This window comes from Tinamus guttatus, unplaced genomic scaffold (assembly GCF_059628265.1).
Source record: "Tinamus guttatus ecotype Peru unplaced genomic scaffold, ASM5962826v1 Tinamus_guttatus_pri_ptg000463l, whole genome shotgun sequence".
Classification (NCBI taxonomy): Eukaryota; Metazoa; Chordata; class Aves; order Tinamiformes; family Tinamidae; genus Tinamus; species Tinamus guttatus.
In genome coordinates, this window is record NW_028288997.1 from 870,374 (window position 1) to 889,849 (window position 19,476).

A 19,476-nucleotide genomic window follows, 5' to 3' on the forward strand; every position below is an offset into this window, starting at 1 on the left:
CGCGACGCGGCTTCTTTGTGGGTTTTGCAGCGGATTCGGGGGCGGCAGCTTTCAGCGGGGGGGCTGTTGTTTGTTGTCGTCTCGTTGTTCCTTTTCCCCCGTTCTCCTTCTCCCTTGTCGATGGAGATTAGCAACATAAATCCTTTTACGGCCCCGTGCGCCAACCTGCCATAAAAGCCCCGATTGCCGGCGATGATGGGAACGAGCGTCTGTTCCGGGCGCGCTCGGCAGCGAAACGCGGGAAGCGCCCGGAGAGGTTTCTCCGTTCTGGGGTAAACGGCGGCGGTGACACAAAGCGGAGCCGGCCCCGGCCCGCGGTGGCCGCAGCGCCTGCTCCTCCCCAGCCCTCGGAGCCTGGAGCATCCCGGGGTCCCCGGGTGCCAGGGCTGCCGTCACCGCCGGGGCGGCCTCACCGGGTGCCAGGACCTGGCCCTTCGCAGCCCTCGGATGGGCACCGCGGGCACCGCGGCTCGGCTCCCCGCGCGCACCGGGCTCCTCCTGCCTCGCCGGGGCAATTCCCTTCCCAATTAGCAGGTTTGCAATCCCCTCCGCAAAGTCGCAGCTAAATGACTTCCCCCCGCCCGTCGTGCACGCAGGTACCGAGCGCACAGGCCCCATTAGGGCATAATTAGGCAGATTCCAGCCAAAACGGCCTCAAACTCCCTCCTCCTCTTGCCCCCCTGCAAACCCACCCGCGCGGCAGCGCCGGGATCGGCACCGGCGCGTTAGCGAGATGCAGATGAGCAGCTCCAGACGAGAGCAGAGTTCACCCTGCACTGGGCTCTTCCTTTCTGTGCCAGCGCGCTCCTCGTTTTAATAGTTTAATAAAAATTAGCATAATTAACGAACATCTGTATGATCCAGAGTGGTGCAATTTGGCACTTGGAAACGAGGACTTAAACATTATTGCTGGGAGTTTAATGTTGTTTTAATTCTTTTTGGCACCGCGCAGTGAAATAAACGCTCGGTGCCGCGCGCTCGCGCCTGGCTCTCATTTGCATTTCCCTCCCTTTGATTATGAGCGATCGCGGCCTGCCCGGCAATTCATCACGGCAGAAATTATTTTAAAAGACCTCCTGGTGCTCCGGCTGCGGGAGCCGGGGCCGGAGCTCCCTTGGCGCCGGGGCCTCTCCGGGAAGAGCCGCTGCCCATGGGATGGAGGGAGAGTGTCCAGGCAAGGTCCCGGGAGCAGCGGGATTTGCCCTTCCCGTTTGGAGAGGGCGGCGCGGCCGGGTGTGACAGGGACAGGGCTGTGTCGGGGTGGGTGACGGAGCCACCGTCCCCGCTGCAGGAGCAGTTTGGACCTTGGCCGCCGGAGCCAGCTGCCTCCGAGCAGAATTACTTCTCAAAGCTCCTTGCACAGACTCCGTGTTCGGAGCGCGGATGTGCACGGGGAGCTCCCGTCGGGGCCGTAGGCTCCCTTGGCTCCTGCGCCGTGTCCTCCTCTAGCTCCTGCGACGGAGCTTTCCTGTTGGCATTTGTGCTGCCGGGGGGATATCCTCCCGGATCCGCAGCGCCCGTGTCTTTCCCAGGGATTTTGCTGCCCCCGGCTGGGTCCTTTCTGGAGGGGCTTTACGGAGGCCCCCCACCAGGGCCTGGGACACGCGGAGGGTTGGTCATCCCCAAAGGAAGGGGCTGGATCCGCACATGCCTGGCTCTAGCCCTGGCTGTCCTTGTCACCGTCCTGTCTCCCCAGGAGTACAACGTGTACGGCTGGTGGGTCGGCGAGCTCAACAACGTGGTGGGCATCGTCCCCAAGGACTACCTGGTGGCCGCCTACGACCTGGAGGAGCGATGAGCGCCCGGCCGCGACGTTCCGGTGAGAGTGGAGCCCGGCCCGGCCGCGGGCGCTGGGGGCGGCTGTGCCTGGGGTGTCCCCATGTCACCGGGGTGCCCGAGCCACCAGGACTGTCTTTGGCTCCATCTTCTGGTCTCCACTTTACATGGGAGCAAGCGAGGCCAGGAGCACTGGCTGCAGCCCTAAGGGGGTGGCGTGGCAAGAGCCACCACGTCCTGGGGGTGTCGGTGGTGCGGGGACACGGTTGGCCCTGGACACTCGCAGGGAATATGGCTGTTTCCCAGTGTCCTGGGCACAAAGTGTCCCAGCCTGGGTTTCATGTCCTTCAAGATCCATGGGAGAAAGTTGTGCCAACACCTTTGCAGTTGGCTCCATTGGACACATGAAAGTCTGATGTCACCAGTGGGGACATGAGCACTGAAGCCAAGTGCTGATTTTTCTCCCAAACAGCCCTTTAGGGAGGAGAGTCTTTTGGGAGATGGGGAAACCAAGGCATGGAGCAAAGCTGGGCAGGTGGAGAGGGGCTGCAGGGAGATCTCCATGGCCACCCTCCCTCTGTGCATCCCTCCCTGCCATGTGCACGATCCCAACCTGCCCCTCCACGTCCCATTCCCACTGTCAGCCCTGTCTCTCCCCTCCCTGAATCCAGGTGCTTCCCTCTCTCCCTGCTCCCTGGCTGTACTGAGATGCTGGACCGACCTTCCCAGCCCCGGCTCCCCCTCCTGCAGGCGCCCGTCGTGCCAAGAGCCCCGTGTCCCGTCCCTTGTCACGGAGCGGCCCCCGGGGACCTTCCGCGAGGGCTCCCGTCGGTCCCACCACGGGCTGCGCTGCCGCCTCGTCCTGCCCGGCCTTGGCACCGGCTGCCGTCCGCCGGGCACGGGGAGCGCCCGGAATAAAGCGCTCTTCCCTGGCACCCCGGCCTGGAGTCGCTCACACGTTTGGAGCCTGAGCCGGGTGCCCAGAGGCAGCAGGAGGCTCCGCTCCAGGGCTGCCGGAGCCCGGGAGCCGGGCTGGAATGCGCGGATCCCGCTGGCGCGGCGCTTGGCTGCGGGGCCGCTAGATGGTGGTAACCGCTCGCCGCAGCCGGGCGGGCCGGGGCCCAAGCCCGGGCGCTGCGGGGCCGGGCGCCCGCACGGCCCCTGGGCCCAAAGCCCCGACCCGCCGGGGGCCGCGGAGCCTCCCCTGGGGCAGCCGGGCTGGCACCGCTGCCCCCTCCCTGCTGGAGCCTCCTCTGGCGCCAGGGCGGATTTGGGATGCGCCGAGGGGATTCTCCCGTCCTCTGGTGTCCCAGCGCTCCCGTTTCCAGCCGTGTGACCCGGCGGAGGGAAGCAGCTCCCGGGGGGATTTGGGAATCTGCCCAAATCCGTTCCGGGGCGCGGGGGAAGGAGGCACCTGGCTGGGTTTGGAGCGGGTCCCTCGGCTGGGAGCGCTGTGTAATTACAGTCGTTTCGCAGCCGCGCGCTGCACAGCGAGCGCTTAATCAGGGCCGGCTCCATGTCCCAGCCTTCATCACTCACCGTCAGGGCCAGCGCCAGGCGAGGGACCGGCGGCGGGGCCGGGACCCCGCCTGCTGCTACCGGAGGGGACGGGGAGCGCGGAGAGGCCGCGGGGAGCCGGCCGGGGCCGCGGAGCCGGCGCCGCGATCCGCCCGGCCGGAGCGGGGGGCAACCGGGAGGCGGCGCTGCCGGGGTACCGGGGCCGGGGCCGCGTCCCGGCAGCGGCGGGAGCCGGGAGAGGCGCCAGGCCGCGAGGGAGCCGGGCCCGGGCCGTCCTCACCCGCTCCCGCAGGCCAAGGTTCCCGCGAGCGGCTCCGTGACGGCCCCGCGGGCTGCCCTGGCCGCTCAGCTCCCGCAAAGCCCCCGCGGGCCCCCGTGTCCCCACGCGGGGTCACGTCCCCGCCGCGCCGCCCGCCCCCCCGCTGCAGCAGCAGCAGCGGCTGCCTCTGACTCACTGTTTCCCCGCAGCTCCGCGGAGCTGCCCGACGATGCCACTAAAAATAGTCTGCGCCGGCCCCGGAGCACGGAGGGGCCAGCGCGGCCCTGCGGCTCCGGCCTTCCCTCCCGCCGAGCGGCCCCAGCTCCATGTCCGGGGCTGCCGGGTCCGCGCAGCGGTGCCGCTTCCACGGCTGCCGCGCGCGGGGAGCCCCCGGAGCAGCCGCCTTGCGGAAAGGTGTCAAGCACGGGTGGCCCCGAGGACGGGCCGGGCAGGTCCAAGCTTTGCAAGGAGGCAGGATGCAGCGGCACCGGCGGGATGCGCCGGGATGGAGTGGGATACGCTGGGACGGGGCAGGATACACTGGAACAGGGCAGGATGCAGCCGGGGTGGGATGCACCAGGATGGGGTGGGATGCAGCCAGGATGGGGCGGGATGCAGCTGGGACAGGGTGCACCGGGATGGGGTGGGATACACTGGAACAGGGCAGGATGCAGCTGGGGTGGGATGCACCGGGATGGGGTGGGATGCAGCTGGGACAGGGTGCACCGGGATGGGGTGGGATACGCCGGGACATGGCAGGATGCAGCCGGGCAGGATGTGGCCATGCAGGGGGTGCCCCAACCAGCACCTGCCCCCTGTGCGGGGCCCAGACCCCCAGCCCGGGCAACCTCCTTCCTCGCCCTGGGCCCCAGCACTGACAGTGACAGGCTGGACACCAGCTCCATAACAGAGCCCGTCTCCATGGAGGGCAGCTCCTGCTGCAGGGAGCTTTCCAGGGACACACTGGGATCCTGCAGCCCCCCCACTGCCATCCCCCCACCCCTGGGGTTGAGGGACCCCCTCTCCCACCATGCTGGCACAGGGGCAATGACCCCCTCGGCCTCGGCTCCCTCCAGGACACACGTTGCCAGCACCACCGCGGCTCTTCTACTTCATTTTTATTCCCAGTCCGAGCACGTCGGCTCTGCCTTCACCAGTGCTCAGGGTAGCAGGGAGAAAGGCAGGGAGCGGCGGTGGGAGCGAGCGGCATCCGAGCACAGCCGGACACCAACTCCAGGGAAACTACATGCTCCTTCTTTCCTAACAAACTACATCCCGGTGCCTTGCTGTCCCCCCCATTCCCTGCTGTGCACAACCACGGTGTGAGGAAGGATGTCTGCTCCCTGCTGGAGCCCACCTGGAAGAGGAGAGAAACGGCCTCCCCGCTGCCCGCCCCAACCCCGTCCTCCCAGCACTGGGGAGAGCCCAGGCAACAGCCTCCTGGGGCAGCACATCCATCCCCTCGATCCCAGCTGTGCCCACCCTGGCAGTGCCAGGAGGCCCCAGGTGCGGATACGGGGTCTGCACCCAGCGCGGGGGCCGCAGGAGCCTGGCCTGGAGCTGAGTGGGGAAACAGGGCTCTGCTGCCCGCGTAGCCGAGCCCGAGAAACTTGGGAGGAGGGAGCTGGGCCCCGGCCGCCCCTGCGGCTCCGCACGGGGCCCAAACGCTCCCTGGGGCTGGGCGGGCGCCCCGGAGCCCCCTCGTGCTCAGACCCGGCCGAGGGGCCGTCTAAACCCTCCCACTCGCTCCCGTCGGAGAGCGAAGGCCCCGGGAACAACAAACACGGGTTCCACTACCCTCTAGGTCCCTTCTCTGGAAAGAAGAGCTACGGGAAGGCGCTGCCGGGGCCATCGCGGACAGTCCGGAGCCGGCGGCAGGAGGCGGGTGAGCCCGGGAGGAGGCCGCGTTCCCAGCGGAGCCCCCGGCCCGGGTGGACATCCCGGCTCGATCCGACGAGCGCGGCGGGCGCCGGAGGGCGGGCGAGGCCGCGGGAGCCGCTCACGGCGTCTCGCGCCCGGCCGGCGCCTCCGGGCTCTCCGTGCCGGCCGCCTCCGCGCCCAGGTCGCTCCAGGGAGGGAAGGGCTCGAGGCAGCTGGGCTCCTCCGGGCTGCCCAGGCCGGCGCAGCTGGAAAGACAAAACTGGTCACAAGGGAGAAGGATCCGAGGAGGGCGCCGGGCCGGCAAGCACGGCCAGGAGGCCGGCCCGCGAGCCCGGCCACGCGCAGGTGACGCGGTGCAGGAGCGGCAGCGCTGGCACCTTCAGGACGTTCTCCCTACTCCGGCCAGGTGCCTCCCCAAGTGCAGACGTCCCTGTCTGAGGGATCGCACAAGCCACTCGTGGTACGAGGACCAAGACAAGATGTGCCCAAAGCCCGAGCTCCGAAAGCCTCCAAAGGCTCCTCGTTCCCTAGACCTCAAGGGAGGAAAGCATCCAAAGGCTCCTCCTCTAAAACTTGGCTTAAGTCCTCCCGAGGGCCTCGAGCTCTCCTCTGCCGAGCCTTGGCCAAGGCCGCGGCAGGTCAGACACCCTCACGGTGCCAGAGAGCGCTGGTGACAGCCTGAGATGCCAATCTCCGTTCACCCAATGCCCAGCAATCCTGCCCATTCCGCGTGCAGGCCGGGGGGACACGGGTGCCACTTAATTCCCTTGGACGCCTGCAACAAGGATAGGCCAAGCAGCTCCAACAAGGGTCAGGGGTCCCTGGAGAGCCCAGCAGCTCCTCTCGCTTCACAGCAAGGACTGTTTCATAGAATCATAGAATCATAGAATGCTTAGGGTTGGAAGGGATCTCTAGAGATCATCTAGTCCAACCCCCTGCACACGCAGGGTCACCTAGAGCACGTGGCACAGGACTGCATCCAAGCGGGTTTGGAAGATCTCCAGAGAAGGAGACTCCACAACCTCTCTGGGCAGCCTGTTCCAGTGCTCTGGCACCCTCACTGTTAAAAAATTTTTCCTTAAATTCCTGGGGAACTTTTGGTGCTTCAGTTTGTGGCCATGACCTCTAGTTCTGTCGGTGGCCACCACTGAAAAGAGGCCAGCACCATCCTCCTCACTGCCTCCCTTGAGGTACTTCTAGACACTGCTCAGGTCCCCTCTCAGCCTTCTCTTCTCCAGGCTGAACAGGCCCAGCTCCCTCAGCCTCTCCTCGTAGGGCAGATACTCCTCTTGCTCAAACTCCCTTGCAGGGCAGGACAAGGCGCACGCAGCGGCCGCCAGGAGCGCAGCCCTTGGCAGGTGCCGGTGAAGCCAACCCGGAGCAGCTGGAAGCTCGAGGGCTCCCGGGCCTGCCCGGCGGTGCCTCCGGGCGCTCCGTGCCTACCTGCGGTGCCAGGCGGGCAGCTCTGCGCCCGGCGGCGCGGGCCGGCTCTCGTCCTCCTGCGCCCAGCCGCAGCGGGACATGGCGTAGCGCAGCACGGCGTCGGTCACCGTGAGCGCGCCGCGGCCCTGCACGCACGCCTCCATCTCGGGCACCGAGAGCTGGCTCTGCAGGAAGAGGTGCAGCCGGCTGTCGGAGAGGAGCACCACGTTCTGCAGCACCCTGCGCACACAGAACAAGGCCGGGGTGACGCGGGGCCCCGGGAACACGGAGCACGCGGGTGGCAAGGGGGGGTCCTGCCCATCCATGGGCCCCGTGCAGCCAGGGGGACCCTCAGCTGCTCTCAGGCAGCACCTGCAAAGCAAGAGCAGAGCAGGGAGCCCTGTCCCCCGTCCAGCCCCAGCAAGGGGGCACTCAAGGCCCTCACTCACTTCTCCAGGAACTGCTGCAGCCCCTGTCTCCGCTTCTCAATGAACTCATCTGTGCTGCCCACGAAGAAGGCAGATTTCCCCGGCAGCTCCGGGACAGGCCTGCAGGAACAGGGCACAAGCAGCGGGTCAGGGTCGGGTCATCCCAACGTCCCAGCAGGGACACGGAGAGGCACCGCAGCAGCTGCCAGGACCCTATTTTGTGCAGAGCTGGAGCCCGAGGGCTCAGATAACTGGATTTCAGCCTCTTCCCATCCACATCATTTGAGAGAGCCCGTGGGATCTCCGGGCAGCTGGAAACACAGGGCAGGGCTGCAGGTGGAGGAGGGCACAGGCCATGCTTACACCAAGCCCGCGTTCCTCTGGAGCTGCTTCCTCAGCCACACGAATTCACGGTAGCGGCGCCGCACGCATGAGGTCTTGGCAGTAAATGCCTTGCTGTTGGTCTGCAAAAAGAAAAACGTAAAAAATCAGGGAATTGGGGCTGTGCCCCACTCAGACAGGGCCAGACAGCCCCACTCAGGAGACTCGTGCACAGCACAAGCGAGCGCTGCAGTTCAGCAGCTTTGCCAGCTTCAACTCACGTGCAGGAAGATTTTATAATCCACATAGGAGTTCCAGGAGCCTTCGTTCTGCACCCGCGGGTCCTGCACTCGCACCGTGGTCAGCTCCTGGCAGCACAATCATAGAATCACAGAACGGTTAAGGTTGGAAGGGACCTCTAGAGGTCATCTAGTCCAAACCCCCTCCACACACAGGGTCACCTAGAGCACGTGGCACAGGGCTGCGTCCAAGCGGGATTGGAAGATCTCCAGAGAAGGAGACTCCACAACCTCTCTGGGCAGCCTGTTCCAGTGCTCTGTCACCCTCACTGGGCCCCAACAAGCAGCGTCACTGGCCACACGGCCTCCGCGGGGGTCCGGGGACCCCCGGCCACCCCGGCCCGTCCTGCCAGGCGGCGCCCGGGCACGTTGGCTCCATCAGTGTCGAGCCCCCAGCCAGGACTAGCCACGAACCCAGCGCTAAGGAGCCTCTTACTTCTTCTTGGGTCTCCAACATCCTAGAGGCAGAACCCAGAGGGAAACATCTGTACAGAAGGAAGGAAAAAAGAGGAAAGGATTAGTGAGACAAATGAGATGCAGCAGCCAGTCCCCAAGGTCCCCAGTGTCCCCAGGCCAGGCAGCCTCCCGGAGCCCCGGCTCCGGCGCCTGCATCCGCACGCAGCCACCCGGGACCGTCCCCTCCGTCAGCAGGGGATGAAGAGCCAAGGGCGGCTGCTCCTGCGGACCCGGAGCACCCGTTACCGGGAACGGCCTCCACGGAGCACCTGGTGCCCCTGGCACCTGCACCCGGAGCCAGAGCCGGCAGCCGGGAGGGAGACGGGCTGGAAGGGCCCGGCCATCCCCACGGGCCGCTCCGCAGCGACCCACCGGGGACCCGGCTCTGCCATCGCTCCCATCCTTCTCTCCCAGGCCACGGAGCTTTCCTGCCTCGGCCCCGCTCCCACATTCCCATCGCAAACTGCTTCCTCTGCCGCAACCCTCGGCCATTCCCGGCTCCCGCGCGATGGCCGCAGCGAGGAACCGCTCCCCGCTCCTGCAGCGGTTCCTGTCCTGACACCGTGGTCACAGGGAGGGGGGACGGCCAGGTGACCCCAGCACCAGTGACGGCACCGCGGTCCGGCCCACAGAACCGGCCTCGCAGAACCGGCCCAGGGCTGCTCGTCGGAGCGTCCCGGTTCCCGGCTCCGCCGCCTCTCCCGTGTCCAGGCCCCGGGATGCGGCTGCCTCCTCGCCGAGGAAAACGCCCGGCAGCCGTTCCCAGCGCCTGGAGCGCTGCCCTTGCCAAGCGCCGGGAACAGCCGCTATTTACACGCTCAGATGGGAGGCAAAGCCCTGCTGAGGAGGGAGCTAATTCCAGCTGGGACAAGGGGAGCCACGAAGCTTGTTTAAAAACCTCTGGCTCTGCCGGTTTGTAGGTCCCTCCTGCAGAAACTCGGCCACGCGCTTCCCACCGGAGAGCCCAAAAGCCGGAATGGGCATCGGCGGGAGCAGGGGGCCGATGCAGAAGAGCAGCTCTTGGCATGGACAGCGGCTCCGGGCATCTCCATGCGGCCGGAGCGGCCGGAGCTGGGGCCACCTGCGGCCATTCCCATGTGAGCTGCAAGGGGCAGGGCAGGGGGGGCCTCCTGGAAACACCGACCTCCCCTGCGCTTCCCAGCGGGACACGACCTGGTCCCGGTGCTCCCAGAGCTCCTGGCTCCGCACAACAGCCCTGTCTGGAGTAAAAATGCAAGAGGCAGGCGGGGAGGAGGGAAGAAAAAGGAAGCGAGAAAAGACAGAGTCACAAATTGCCTCATGGAGGAGCAGGGAATTGCCAGGAAGAGAAACTTAATTTCCAGCTCCGGAGAGGATGCTCCAAGGAGCAGAGCCTGAGCAGGGCCCAGGGACCCAGCCGGTGCCAGGGCTGTGCCAGGACACCGGGATTTGCCTTGGGGCCTGGCGCATCCCGCGGGCTGGAGCTGTGTGTTTAGAAGATACCCTGGGAAGCGGCGCTCACGTCTTTTACCGGTACTTGCGCTGAGCAGCGTACCAGGAAACGCGTAATCTCATTTAAGCTTTATTTAGAGCTAATTGATCTTAACTCGATAAATCAACTTAAACCAAAGGGAGAGGCAGCTTTGAATTAGCTTTAAACAGCGATGCCAAATCCGCTTTTGGAGCGTGTGCTTGAACCCTCAGTCTAGGGACCCCGGGACGCTTGGCTTGGCTTGTTCTTCCCCCCGTTGGGAGTCTGGTGTTTTCAGGGCTTGCGCGACCAGTGTCTTCTGAGGGCTGAGGGCCCTATTTATACCCCTTCCTCGCCGCTTTCGGAGCCTCACGGCTTCCAATGTCATTCCCAAACACACTGGGAATGGGTCGGCAGCGGAGGGGGCTCCGCGCGCGGATGGAGCCCGCGCTCATCCCGGGATGCGACGGAGCCGCCGTCGTAGCGGGACAGAGAAGCGGCCCAAGCGCTCCCGGCCCGGCCAGCCCCGGACACGCACTGGGAGGCACCGAGGGGCCTGGTTTGCTCCTTCCCTCGCTACCCTTCACGTCCTCCGCGGGCCGTGACCCTCCTTCGCAGCAGGGCCGCATCGAACGCCTCTTCCTACCAGCTCCTGCCCACGTTGTCCAGCTCCCGGCGGCAGCTCCGCGTCCCCTTCGGGACCGCTCCCAACCCCAGGGCGCTTCCCTGCACAATTCCTGCCCTGGCGCCCGAGGTCTCCCTTCCATCCTCGGCACAAAGAGCAGGACTCGAGGCCCCGGGCGGCTTCACGTTTAGTCCTGAGGAAAACCTTGCGGAGCAGCTCCGCGGCAGGGAAAAAAGGCAGAGAAGGAACGAGTGCAGCTTGGTTCTGCTTTTACTTGTCACGCTCAGCGAAACGAACTGGATTTCCAGTCGGAGAGACCTCGGAGAGAGGTTTTTTTCCTCTTCTAGTGGGGAAGGGGCTTCAAGCAGTGGCCCCCAGGATGGATCTCGTCACTCGACAAGACTCCTCCAAGCAGGAACGTGCCCCGTGTGTGCGTGTTTGAGGAGCGGGTTTGTCAACGCCCGTGCGTGTCCCCCCGGCACAGACGCGGCAGAGCGGCCACCCGTCCCCCGGTGGGGACAAACCGCAGCTGAGGGGCCTGGGGGGCCCTTCCCAGCGCCCCCGACCACAGCAGCCGGGGCGGGTAAGGGGGGTCCTGCCCCGCTGCGGGGACCCCGTCCCGGTGTCACCCCGTCTGTCCCCTGCCAGAATGGGGCACGGGCTGGGCCTGGCCCCCTCGCAGAGCCGCCCCGCGGGACCCTGCTGGGCGCAGGGCCAGGGCGGCCCCGCTGTGGGGCTGCCCGGTGCCCCCCGCGCCAGGGCCCGTATCCCGGTGCCCTCCCCGGCTCCCCGTGACAGGCCCCGTATCCCAGCGCGACCCGCTCCGTGCCCAGCCCCAGCGGGCATAGGGCAGCGGACCGGGACCGGGACCGGGACCGGGACCGGGACCGGGACCGGGACCGGGACCCCAAGGCCTCCTCACCTCCTCCTGGCGGACGCGGCCCCTTTAAGCCGCCGCAGCGGCGCGGCGACCTTATAGCTTGGGCGGCGCGCTTCCCCTTCCGGCGCGGGGCGCTCTGGGAGCTGTAGTCCGCGGCGCGGGGCGGCGGCGGGCAGGATTTCCTCCACGCCGCGCGGGGCGGGCGCTGAGCGGACTCCGCCGCGCGGCCCCTCGGCGTCCGGACGGGCCGGCCCGCAGGGTGGGCGGCGGCGCCCGCCGCGCGGGGGGTCGCGGCTCCGCGGCGGCGCAGGCCCGACTACACCTCCCAGCGTGCCCCGCGGCGGGCGGCCCTGCGTCTCCAGCGGCGCGGGACTACGGCTCCCGGCGTGCCGCGCGGCGGGCGCGGCGCAGGCGCGGTGCGCGCGGCGGGCCCCGGGGTTGGCCGGGCTCTTTTGTTCGACGGAGGCGGCCGGAGCAGCCGCTAGGCCCGCGGCGCCGCCAGCCGCCCTGCCCGCCCGCAGCGCCCTCCCCTCGGTACCGTCGGCGGGGCTGTGCAAGGTGGGGGCGGCGGGCCGCCGCGGGGTGTCGCGGGGGGGTTGTCGGGGCGTCGCGGGCGGGGGGGTGTCCGGGTGTTGCGGTGTCCGGCGGAGCTGTAGGGGTGTCGCGGGAGGGGCTGTTTAGGCGTCGTGGGTGCCAGGAGAGGGAGTATTTAGCATTTAGGGAGTATTTAAGGAGCATTTGGGGAGTATTTAGGGAGTATTTAGTGTTTCGGGCTTGGGGCGCCACAGGGGGGCTCTTTGGGCGTTAAGAGGGGCAGGAACCGGAGGGTTTAGGATCGGCGGTGCCGGGAGGGGGTTTTGGGGGCCGCGCGGCGCCGAGAGGCCGCGGGGAGCGGGGCCTGGAGCGGCGCCCGGGCCGGGGAGGGACAAAGCGTGGCCGGGGGGACATTTTGGGAGAGGGTCAGGGATCGCTGGGCAGGATGGAGCCGGGGGGGCGCGTTTGGGAAGCGGAGGGGAGAGGCGCCGGGAAGCAGCTTGGGAAGGGGCCGATCCACGCGGAGGGAAACGTGGGAATAGGCGCTGGGAAAGGGGGGCCGGCTCGGGGCGGCCCCCGCAGGGAGGAAGCGGCTCCGGGTGGGAAGGAGCCTTAAGAACCGGGATGGGGAAGGGGGGGGACTTATTTCTTCAGGGGAGAGTCTCAGGAAAAGAGGGAGGCTCTGGGGAGCTGGGAAGGGAGGAGGAATTGAGGCTGGGAGCGCTCGGAAGCCGGGAGGAGGGGACGAGCGTCGACTTCTGGCGGGGAGAACGAGCGGGAAGCTGCTGCGGGTGGGGGGAAGAGGCAGCGGCTTGGGGGAGAATCCGGGATCCTGGAGCTCCGGGAGGCACCGGCGGAGCCGTGCGGAGCTCGGGAAGGGCCGCGGGGCTGGGGCTGCGCCGAGGGGTGACACGGAGCCGGGAAGGGCCGTCCGGGGCGCTCCCGCTGGGAGCAGGGGCGCTTGGACCCGCGCTTGGACTGGGAGTCTTGGAGCGCGTGGGGGAAGCAGGACGGAGACAGGGACCACGATGGAGCTGAAATGGGATCCCGCTCCGCACGCGGGATGTGCCCAGGCCGTGCAGACGCCGGGAGGGGGCTCGGCCTCTAACATGGCGGGAAAACGGGGTGGTTTTGCTGGGAAATGCCCTGGATGCTCCCAGGGAGTCCGGAGCGGAGGGCAGGGCCTGGAGGCCGTCGGGGACTAGTTTGGGCAGGGAGCCGAGCACCATCCACGGGGCTGTGAACACCAACCCGGAGCCAAGAGAGGTGGAAACGAAGGGCTCTGCGGCCGAGGAACTCGTGTCCTGGAGAGGTTTTATTGGCTTTATTCGTTTGGAATAAAACAAAACCCTTTGCGTTCGAGCGAGGAGGGAGAGGAAGGTACTCGGGAGAGGTGGGTTTGGAGCCGCCGCCCCCGGTTGGGTTTGGAGTCTCGGCAGAGCTTCCTGTTGGTGCTCGGGATCTCGGTGGTGGAAATGATGAGAAGCAGATGGGGCTGCTCTGCCTTCAGCGCCCAACACGAGCGAAGCCTGAGCCGCCTCGGCTGGAGATGCTGGAAACACGGAGGGAAAAACCCGGCGGGAAACGCGCCCGGATCTGGTGCCGCTCTCCAGGGAAGAGCCCTGAGGGCTGGGGGTGCTGGGAGGCCGGGGGCTGCTCTTGGAGCCGGAGGAAAAGCTTTTGCCCCGCTCATGTGGATGTTTTCTCCCCAAAAAAGAGCGCAAATCCGTGCTCTGCCCTGCCGTGTTGATCTGATGGGAAGGAGGGCAGGAGTTCGGGCTGCCCTCGGGTACCCGCAGGGGTTGAAATTCCTGTCTGGGGGCCCGGAGTTTTCATTTCGGGTTCCCTTTCTCTGCAGAGGGGAAGTTTTTTCCGCCGTTGCTCGTGCGGTTCCCCAAATCCAGAGGCTCACGTGGAAACGATGCAGTTGTGCTTTAAGCTGGTGGTTGTTTCAGTCTTGACGATTTTTGTTTAGTCTCCGCTTGCAGAATCCCGCTTGGGCTCCAGCTTTCCCGAAGTGCCGTCTGCCGCGCACGGAGGGCTCAACGCGCCGGTTCCCGCGTGCCAAGGGGACACGCAGGAATCCCGAGAGCCATTCCGGGCTGGCCAGGTTTGGGAAAGGCAGCAGGAGGAAACGGTTTGAGCCAAAAACTCATCGGCGCGGAGCCGAGCTCTTAATCCTTTAAGACTCGGTTGATGGAACTAGTCTGTGCTCAAGTTGAATTTCTAGGGCTCTGCGTTTTCTCTTGGGCAGCCCTTCGTTTCCGTGGTTAAACTACCAAACTTTCTGCAGGGAAAACCAATCGTGGAAGGTTCGGCCTCTTGCTTCCTCGTGGTCCATCCTTTTCCGAGCGCTCCGGGCGTCCCGGGGCTGCTTCCTCCTCGCTGCCGGCCTAGGAGCTGCCCTGTCTCCCTCCTCCGCTTTCCCCTTCCCAAAGGGCTTCAGCTTTGCCCTTGTGGTTAGAAGCATCAGAAGATAACGGGGAGTTTAGCACAGACCCGTCCCAAGCTGGCCTCGGAATCGTATTTTTCAGTATAAAGCCACATTCAAGTACCTGGGGGGTGGTTGTAGGGAGGATGGGGCCAGGCTCTTCTCTGTGGTGGCCGGTGACAGGACGAGGGGTAACGGGTGCAAGTTGAAACACAGGAAATTTAATCTCCATGTGAGGAAGAGCTTTGCTGCGATGGGGACAGAGCCCTGGCACAGGCTGCCCAGGGAGGCTGTGGAGGCTCCTGCTCCGGAGATCTCCAAACCCGCCCGGATGCCACCCTGTGCCCTAGTGTCCCTGCTGGAGCAGGGAGCTGGACCGGGTGATCCCTAGAGGTCCCTGCTGACCTCAACCCTTGTAGGATTCCGGGATTCTGCTTTCCCGCTCCCGGGGTGAGGGCCAGCCCGGTTTGGGCGGCTGCGGGTGGTTTTGAGTCGTTCAAACCGGAGAGTCTGGATGTTCCCAGTGCCAAAAGGGCCGGCAGGGCCTTCGGGAGCGGCGTGGGGCCTCGTGCGCCCGGTGCGGCCCCGATGTGTCCCATGTGCCCGGCCTGGCAGGACTCGGAGATGTTCGGGAGGCTCCAGCCGCTCCCTGTGCTCCTGGCCCCGCATCCGCATCCTCACAGGGCCCTTCCCGGCCTCGCTCCCGTCTCCCTCCTCTTCCCAGCCGGGTGCCTGCGCTCGCCTTGCCTGGGTGCTGCTTTCCCGGGCTCCTGGATCCCGCTGCTTTCCCGGGAAGCCTTCCCAGCATCCTGCCCCTCTCCCGAGCACCCCGAGGTGCCGCAGGGAGCCAGGGCCACCTCCGAGCGCCATCCACAGCGCCTGGCCGCAGCCCTCCGCAATCCCGCGGGCCGGGAGGGAGCCCCGCACTCCAACCCTGCAGGATGTAGCCGGCCCAGCCAAAACCCCAAACTCCGCTCCCCCCTTCCCCAGGCTGCCCAGCAGAAAGGAGAATTCCAGAGTGAAACACGATCCTCCTGCCGGCTCCTTCCCGCCGGTGGCTCCGCATTGTTGTGCGGAGCGGCCGCCGGAGCCTCCCGCTCCATGGAAGCTGCTGCCGGCGGCTCAGCCCGGGGCCGCAGGGCAGAGCCCTCGGCCGCTCGTCTCACGCCTGCTGCCGCTTCCCTTTTCCCTTTTTTCTCCTCCCCCTGTGGAACGTGACAAGAACACTTTGTCCCCGGAGGGCTGAGTATCCTCTGGCATTTCCTATGAGATCCATGGGGGAAGAAATGCCCGTCGGTAGGAATATCCCCATGCAGCAGGGAGCTCCTCTGCTCCTTACAGGCCGCTCCGGGCGGCCTCCGTGCGGCACCGGACCCAGCTCTGCCCGCGGCCTCTCCGAGCGGCGCCTGGGAACGGGCAGGAAGGGCCGAGCGGGATCCCTGCCCTGCTCGGATCCGCTGGACGCCCCGGCTGCTCGGAACCTGGTTCCAGCTGCTCCTCCGCTGGGGCTGGGAGCGGGAAGCGCCTCCGGGTGTTTGTCCCGGTGCTCCACAACCCGCACGGCCGGGCCCAGGCGGCAGCGGGGTCCCAAACACTGCGGAGCGGCTCCGCGCGGCGCCGCGGGAGCTTCCCGGTGTTGGCGTGGGCCGTGTCCGTGCCGGGCATCCCGGCGCTCCCCTGGAGCCGCTTCAACGCGGCAGCTGCTCCAGGGCCAAAGGGACCCCAGGCCTGGGCTCCGCCGCCTCCTTCGGCCGCGCGGAAGCGTTTTCGGACCCGCCGGCAGCCGTGGACGCGGCGCCCGTGACCACCCCTGCGGTTGCCCTGGGCTCCCTCATGCCCGGGGAGGCTCCTTCCCAGGGAGCATTGGAGCCGCAACGGGAATTTTGGGCTGTCTGAGCAAGCGGGAGAGGGGGGAAAAAAGAAACATCTTTTGTGTTGGTGAGCTGGGTAAATACCCCGGAGTGCAGGTGCGCGGAGCTGCAAGGAAATGAAAACTGGGAGCCTGCTATGAGGGATTGCGGCTCGACTTTAACTCGGCTTAGCTATTTATTAACTTTTAATTAACATCAGCAGCGTGCGGCCTCCCTGCCGCGGCCGGGCGGCTTTGTGGGAGCTCCGGCGGCGCCGGGCGGGAGGCAGCGAGCGGAGAAAAGGGAGGCACGGAGGGGACGGGGACGCAGCAGAGGAGGGACAGGGGCTGCCCCGGCGTTTCTGGCGGGCAGGGAGCGAGGGCAGAATGTGGGGAGGACGGGGCAGAATCTCCTGGGCTCGGGGCCGTGGGGCCTGGAGGCTCCCGCTCCACGCGGCTCCGGCCCTGACCCGCAGCTCCTCTCCCCTCGCAGCAGCGTCGCCCCTCACCTGAAAAGCTGGCCAGCACAATGGGAAAAAAGCAGAACAAGAAGAAAGTGGAAGAGGTCCTAGAGGAAGAGGAGGAGGAGTATGTGGTGGAGAAGGTCCTGGACCGGCGAGTGGTAAAGGGCAAAGTGGAGTACCTGCTCAAGTGGAAAGGCTTCTCCGAGTGAGTGCCCGGCGCGGGTCACGCGTCCCCCCTGCCAGCGGCTCCCCCGGTGGCAAACACAGCCCTAGGGACAAGCAGCCACACGCAGGGCCGAACGAGCCCCGGTCCTGCCTTGCCCACTGCCCTCCTGGGCACGGCCCGGAGGCTTCCTCCCCTCCAACCCAGGGCAAAACGAGTAGCCAGATAAACTAGCCCACATCCGTGAGGAGGGGAATAAATCTGCGGGATAAATCCGCAGCTCCGCGCGGCCTCGTGGCGGGAGCGGCTCTTGGCAGCGAGAGCTCCTGACGTAAAACTAATCCGGTGTCTTTGATTGTAGCGAGGATAACACGTGGGAGCCAGAGGAGAACCTGGACTGCCCAGACCTCATTGCAGAGTTCCTTCAGTCCCAGAAAACTGCTCATGAGACCGAGAAGTCCGAGGGAAGCAAACGCAAAGCGGAGTCTGACAGCGAAGATAAAGGGGAGGAGAGCAAACCAAAGAAGAAGAAGGAGGAGGTGAGTCAGGCTGGGCAGGAGGGGATCCTCTGCTCGCCGCCCTCCTGTTTCTGGCACGGTGTCAAGCGGTAGAGCAGCCACTCTCTAATACCTTAGTCAAACAGTTCTGCACGGAGAGAATATCCCGATTCAGGGAGGCACAGCTGAAGTGCTTTTGAAAAGCACTAGCTCTCTGGAGCCGGGATTAGCTCTTCCCAGAGCCAGGCCTCCTGCTAAATCTACAGCCAGTTCTAGGACTAAATAGAAAAGAACCCTCCTTTATCCAAAAGGGAGGGCAGCCCCTGGAGCAGGGGCCGACTTGAGTAAGTGCTCAAGGGAGGGTGAACAAGAGGGCAGGGGCTGCCTGTTGCCCCTGGAAAAGGAGGAGAGAGGAGGAAGAGCCCCCTGCTTGGGAGCTCTCAGAAAGGCCCAGAGAAAGGCCCTGCCGCCTGGTTTTCACTCCAGGAGCTGCAGAATCGCAGCCAGTAGGAACAGTCTGACCTGCAGGGCCTTGGGAGGGCACAAACCCCGCGCTGGCAGCCAGCCCCTCCGCGCGCAGACACCCCGGGGTCTGCGGGGTGTCCCCCGTCACCGTGTGTGACGCGCTGGCCCTTCCCGCACAGCCGCCCTGGGGTGCCGGGGGGAGCGGGGCCGTCGCAGCCGCCCCACGATGCTACAGCCAAAACTTGTCTCTTTCAGTCGGAGAAACCGCGAGGCTTCGCCCGGGGCTTTGAGCCGGAGCGCATCATTGGAGCCACGGATTCCAGCGGGGAGCTCATGTTCCTGATGAAGTGGTGAGTGTGTCTTTGTGTCTGTCACTTCTTCACTTATTCTGTGCCAGAGAGGGAAGGACCTGCGCCTGGGGAGGCCCTGCTACCTGGCATGAAATCTCTCGCGATGGCGCTGCTGCCTGAGGCGACCCTCTGCGCTGAGGCTAACGTGGATGTGAAACGAGCAGGTAGGGCCCTTGGGCTTGCGTGGCGCTTAAGGTGTCCCCCCCGCAGCAGGCGCGAGCTTGGGGAGAGAGAGAGGGGCATGGTGTCCTGGCGCGGGCCTCAGGGTGGCACCCGCGCCCGAGGAGAGCCGTGCCCGTGACCGTGTTCCCCTCCGGCTGTAGGAGCAGGGCTTGTCGCTGGCGCAGGTGGGAGCCAGAGCAGAGGCAGGAGCCAGGCGCAGGTGCCGGGAGCCGTTCGCGCCGGAGCGCGGAGCGGCTGGGGACCGGCCGAGCTTCCATTCGGCTTCCCCAGCTGTGCCAGCCGGAGCCGAACTCGCCTGAATTGTTGCTGGATTCACGTGCTGCTTCTCACTGCTCCAGAACCACTCGGGGGGCCGCTCGGAGTCCCCGAACGGCTCAGGGGTTCCTCCCTTCACCTGCTGCTTCTCAGTTTCCTCTGGTCTCCGTTTCTTCCACCTCCCCTCTGCAGCCCCCTAACTTGCCCCTCTGCTCTGGCCTGTAGGAAGAACTCTGACGAGGCCGACCTGGTGCCAGCCAAGGAAGCCAACATCAAGTGCCCCCAGGTGGTCATCTCATTCTATGAGGAGAGGTTGACATGGCATTCCTACCCCTCAGAGGATGATGACAAGAAAGAGGACAAGAACTAACCCCCGGCACCCGCTCTGGCCAGCCTTTGTACAAAGATCCGAACTGTGGGTTTGAGCAGGAGGGAGAGAACGCGGCTCCGCTCGCTTGGGAGCGCGGGGGTGGCTGGAGACGATGCCCTTTGAAGAGCCCGGTATGGAGTCGGCTCCCCGCCGCGCACGCCGAAACCAGCCCGCCCGGGGGGACGCCCAGGCTGCCCCGTTGCAGCGGGGCGGACGGAGCGGATCCCCCTCGGCGGCGGCCGGGGCGGGCGGGCTGGGGCCGCGCGTGCGGATGATACTGCTGCTTCTTCAAAGACCATCTCGGCAACCCACAGCCTTCTTCCCAATAGTGTTAACTCTGCATTTTTACGGCGTAGCATGTGTGTAGGTTCTTTCTGTTTGTTTTTTTTTTTTCTTTTGCTATTTACTGGTGTATCGGTTCGGGGGGCTGGGGGGAGGGATGTGGGGGAAACGGGTCTCGTTTAATTAGGGAGGGAGGGAGATGAGGTCTGGTGACAATGTTCTAGATCACTGCCAGATCTTTTTTAGAAACTGCATTTAACACAAAAGAACAGCCCAGTATTGGTGACACAACTAGGGAGACAGGGACGCTGGTAGGAG

General features: G+C 65.8%; 3 protein-coding genes across 3 annotated transcripts in view; 2 read left to right on the top strand and 1 right to left on the bottom strand.

The window, feature by feature from the left end:
* SKAP1 (src kinase associated phosphoprotein 1) overlaps positions 1-1,809 on the top strand; it is a 115,848-nt gene extending 114,039 nt beyond the window's left edge. Inside the window, exon 12 of the mRNA XM_010214362.2 lies at positions 1,697-1,809. Within this exon, the coding sequence (XP_010212664.2) occupies positions 1,697-1,798 (102 nt within the window). The 3' untranslated portion in view covers positions 1,799-1,809. The remainder of the gene's footprint in view (positions 1-1,696) is intronic.
* Positions 1,810-5,552: 3,743 nt separating this feature from the next.
* On the bottom strand, positions 5,553-11,441 carry SNX11 (sorting nexin 11). Its single transcript, XM_088532669.1, has 7 exons — positions 11,358-11,441; positions 8,341-8,389; positions 7,887-7,973; positions 7,648-7,748; positions 7,306-7,404; positions 6,878-7,096; positions 5,553-5,679 (listed from the first exon to the last, which is right to left on the bottom strand). Exons 2-7 carry the CDS (start codon positions 8,359-8,361, stop codon positions 5,553-5,555), a joined length of 654 nt encoding a protein of 217 aa, XP_088388795.1. The 5' UTR covers positions 8,362-8,389; positions 11,358-11,441.
* A 380-nt stretch (positions 11,442-11,821) lies between these two features.
* CBX1 (chromobox 1) lies at positions 11,822-19,000 on the top strand. The gene is made up of 5 exons (XM_088532664.1): positions 11,822-11,873; positions 16,623-16,798; positions 17,118-17,295; positions 17,974-18,068; positions 18,732-19,000. Exons 2-5 carry the CDS (start codon positions 16,659-16,661, stop codon positions 18,874-18,876), a joined length of 558 nt encoding a protein of 185 aa, XP_088388790.1. The 5' UTR covers positions 11,822-11,873; positions 16,623-16,658; the 3' UTR covers positions 18,877-19,000.
* Positions 19,001-19,476: the final 476 nt, after the last annotated feature.

What these genes read in the sequence shown, in the direction of transcription:
- CBX1 (XM_088532664.1), top strand. Translation starts at nt 16,659, where the DNA reads ATGGGAAAAAAGCAGAACAAGAAGAAAGTGGAAGAGGTCCTAGAGGAA. An exon ending in AAGTGGAAAGGCTTCTCCGA is followed by an intron (nt 16,799 to 17,117) that starts GTGAGTGCCCGG and finishes CTTTGATTGTAG; the next exon opens with CGAGGATAACACGTGGGAGC. An exon ending in CAAAGAAGAAGAAGGAGGAG is followed by an intron (nt 17,296 to 17,973) that starts GTGAGTCAGGCT and finishes TGTCTCTTTCAG; the next exon opens with TCGGAGAAACCGCGAGGCTT.
- SNX11 (XM_088532669.1), bottom strand. Translation starts at nt 8,361, where the DNA reads ATGTTGGAGACCCAAGAAGAA. An exon ending in ATTATAAAATCTTCCTGCAC is followed by an intron (nt 7,749 to 7,886) that starts GTGAGTTGAAGC and finishes TTCTTTTTGCAG; the next exon opens with ACCAACAGCAAGGCATTTAC. An exon ending in CTGCAGCAGTTCCTGGAGAA is followed by an intron (nt 7,097 to 7,305) that starts GTGAGTGAGGGC and finishes CTGTGTGCGCAG; the next exon opens with GGTGCTGCAGAACGTGGTGC.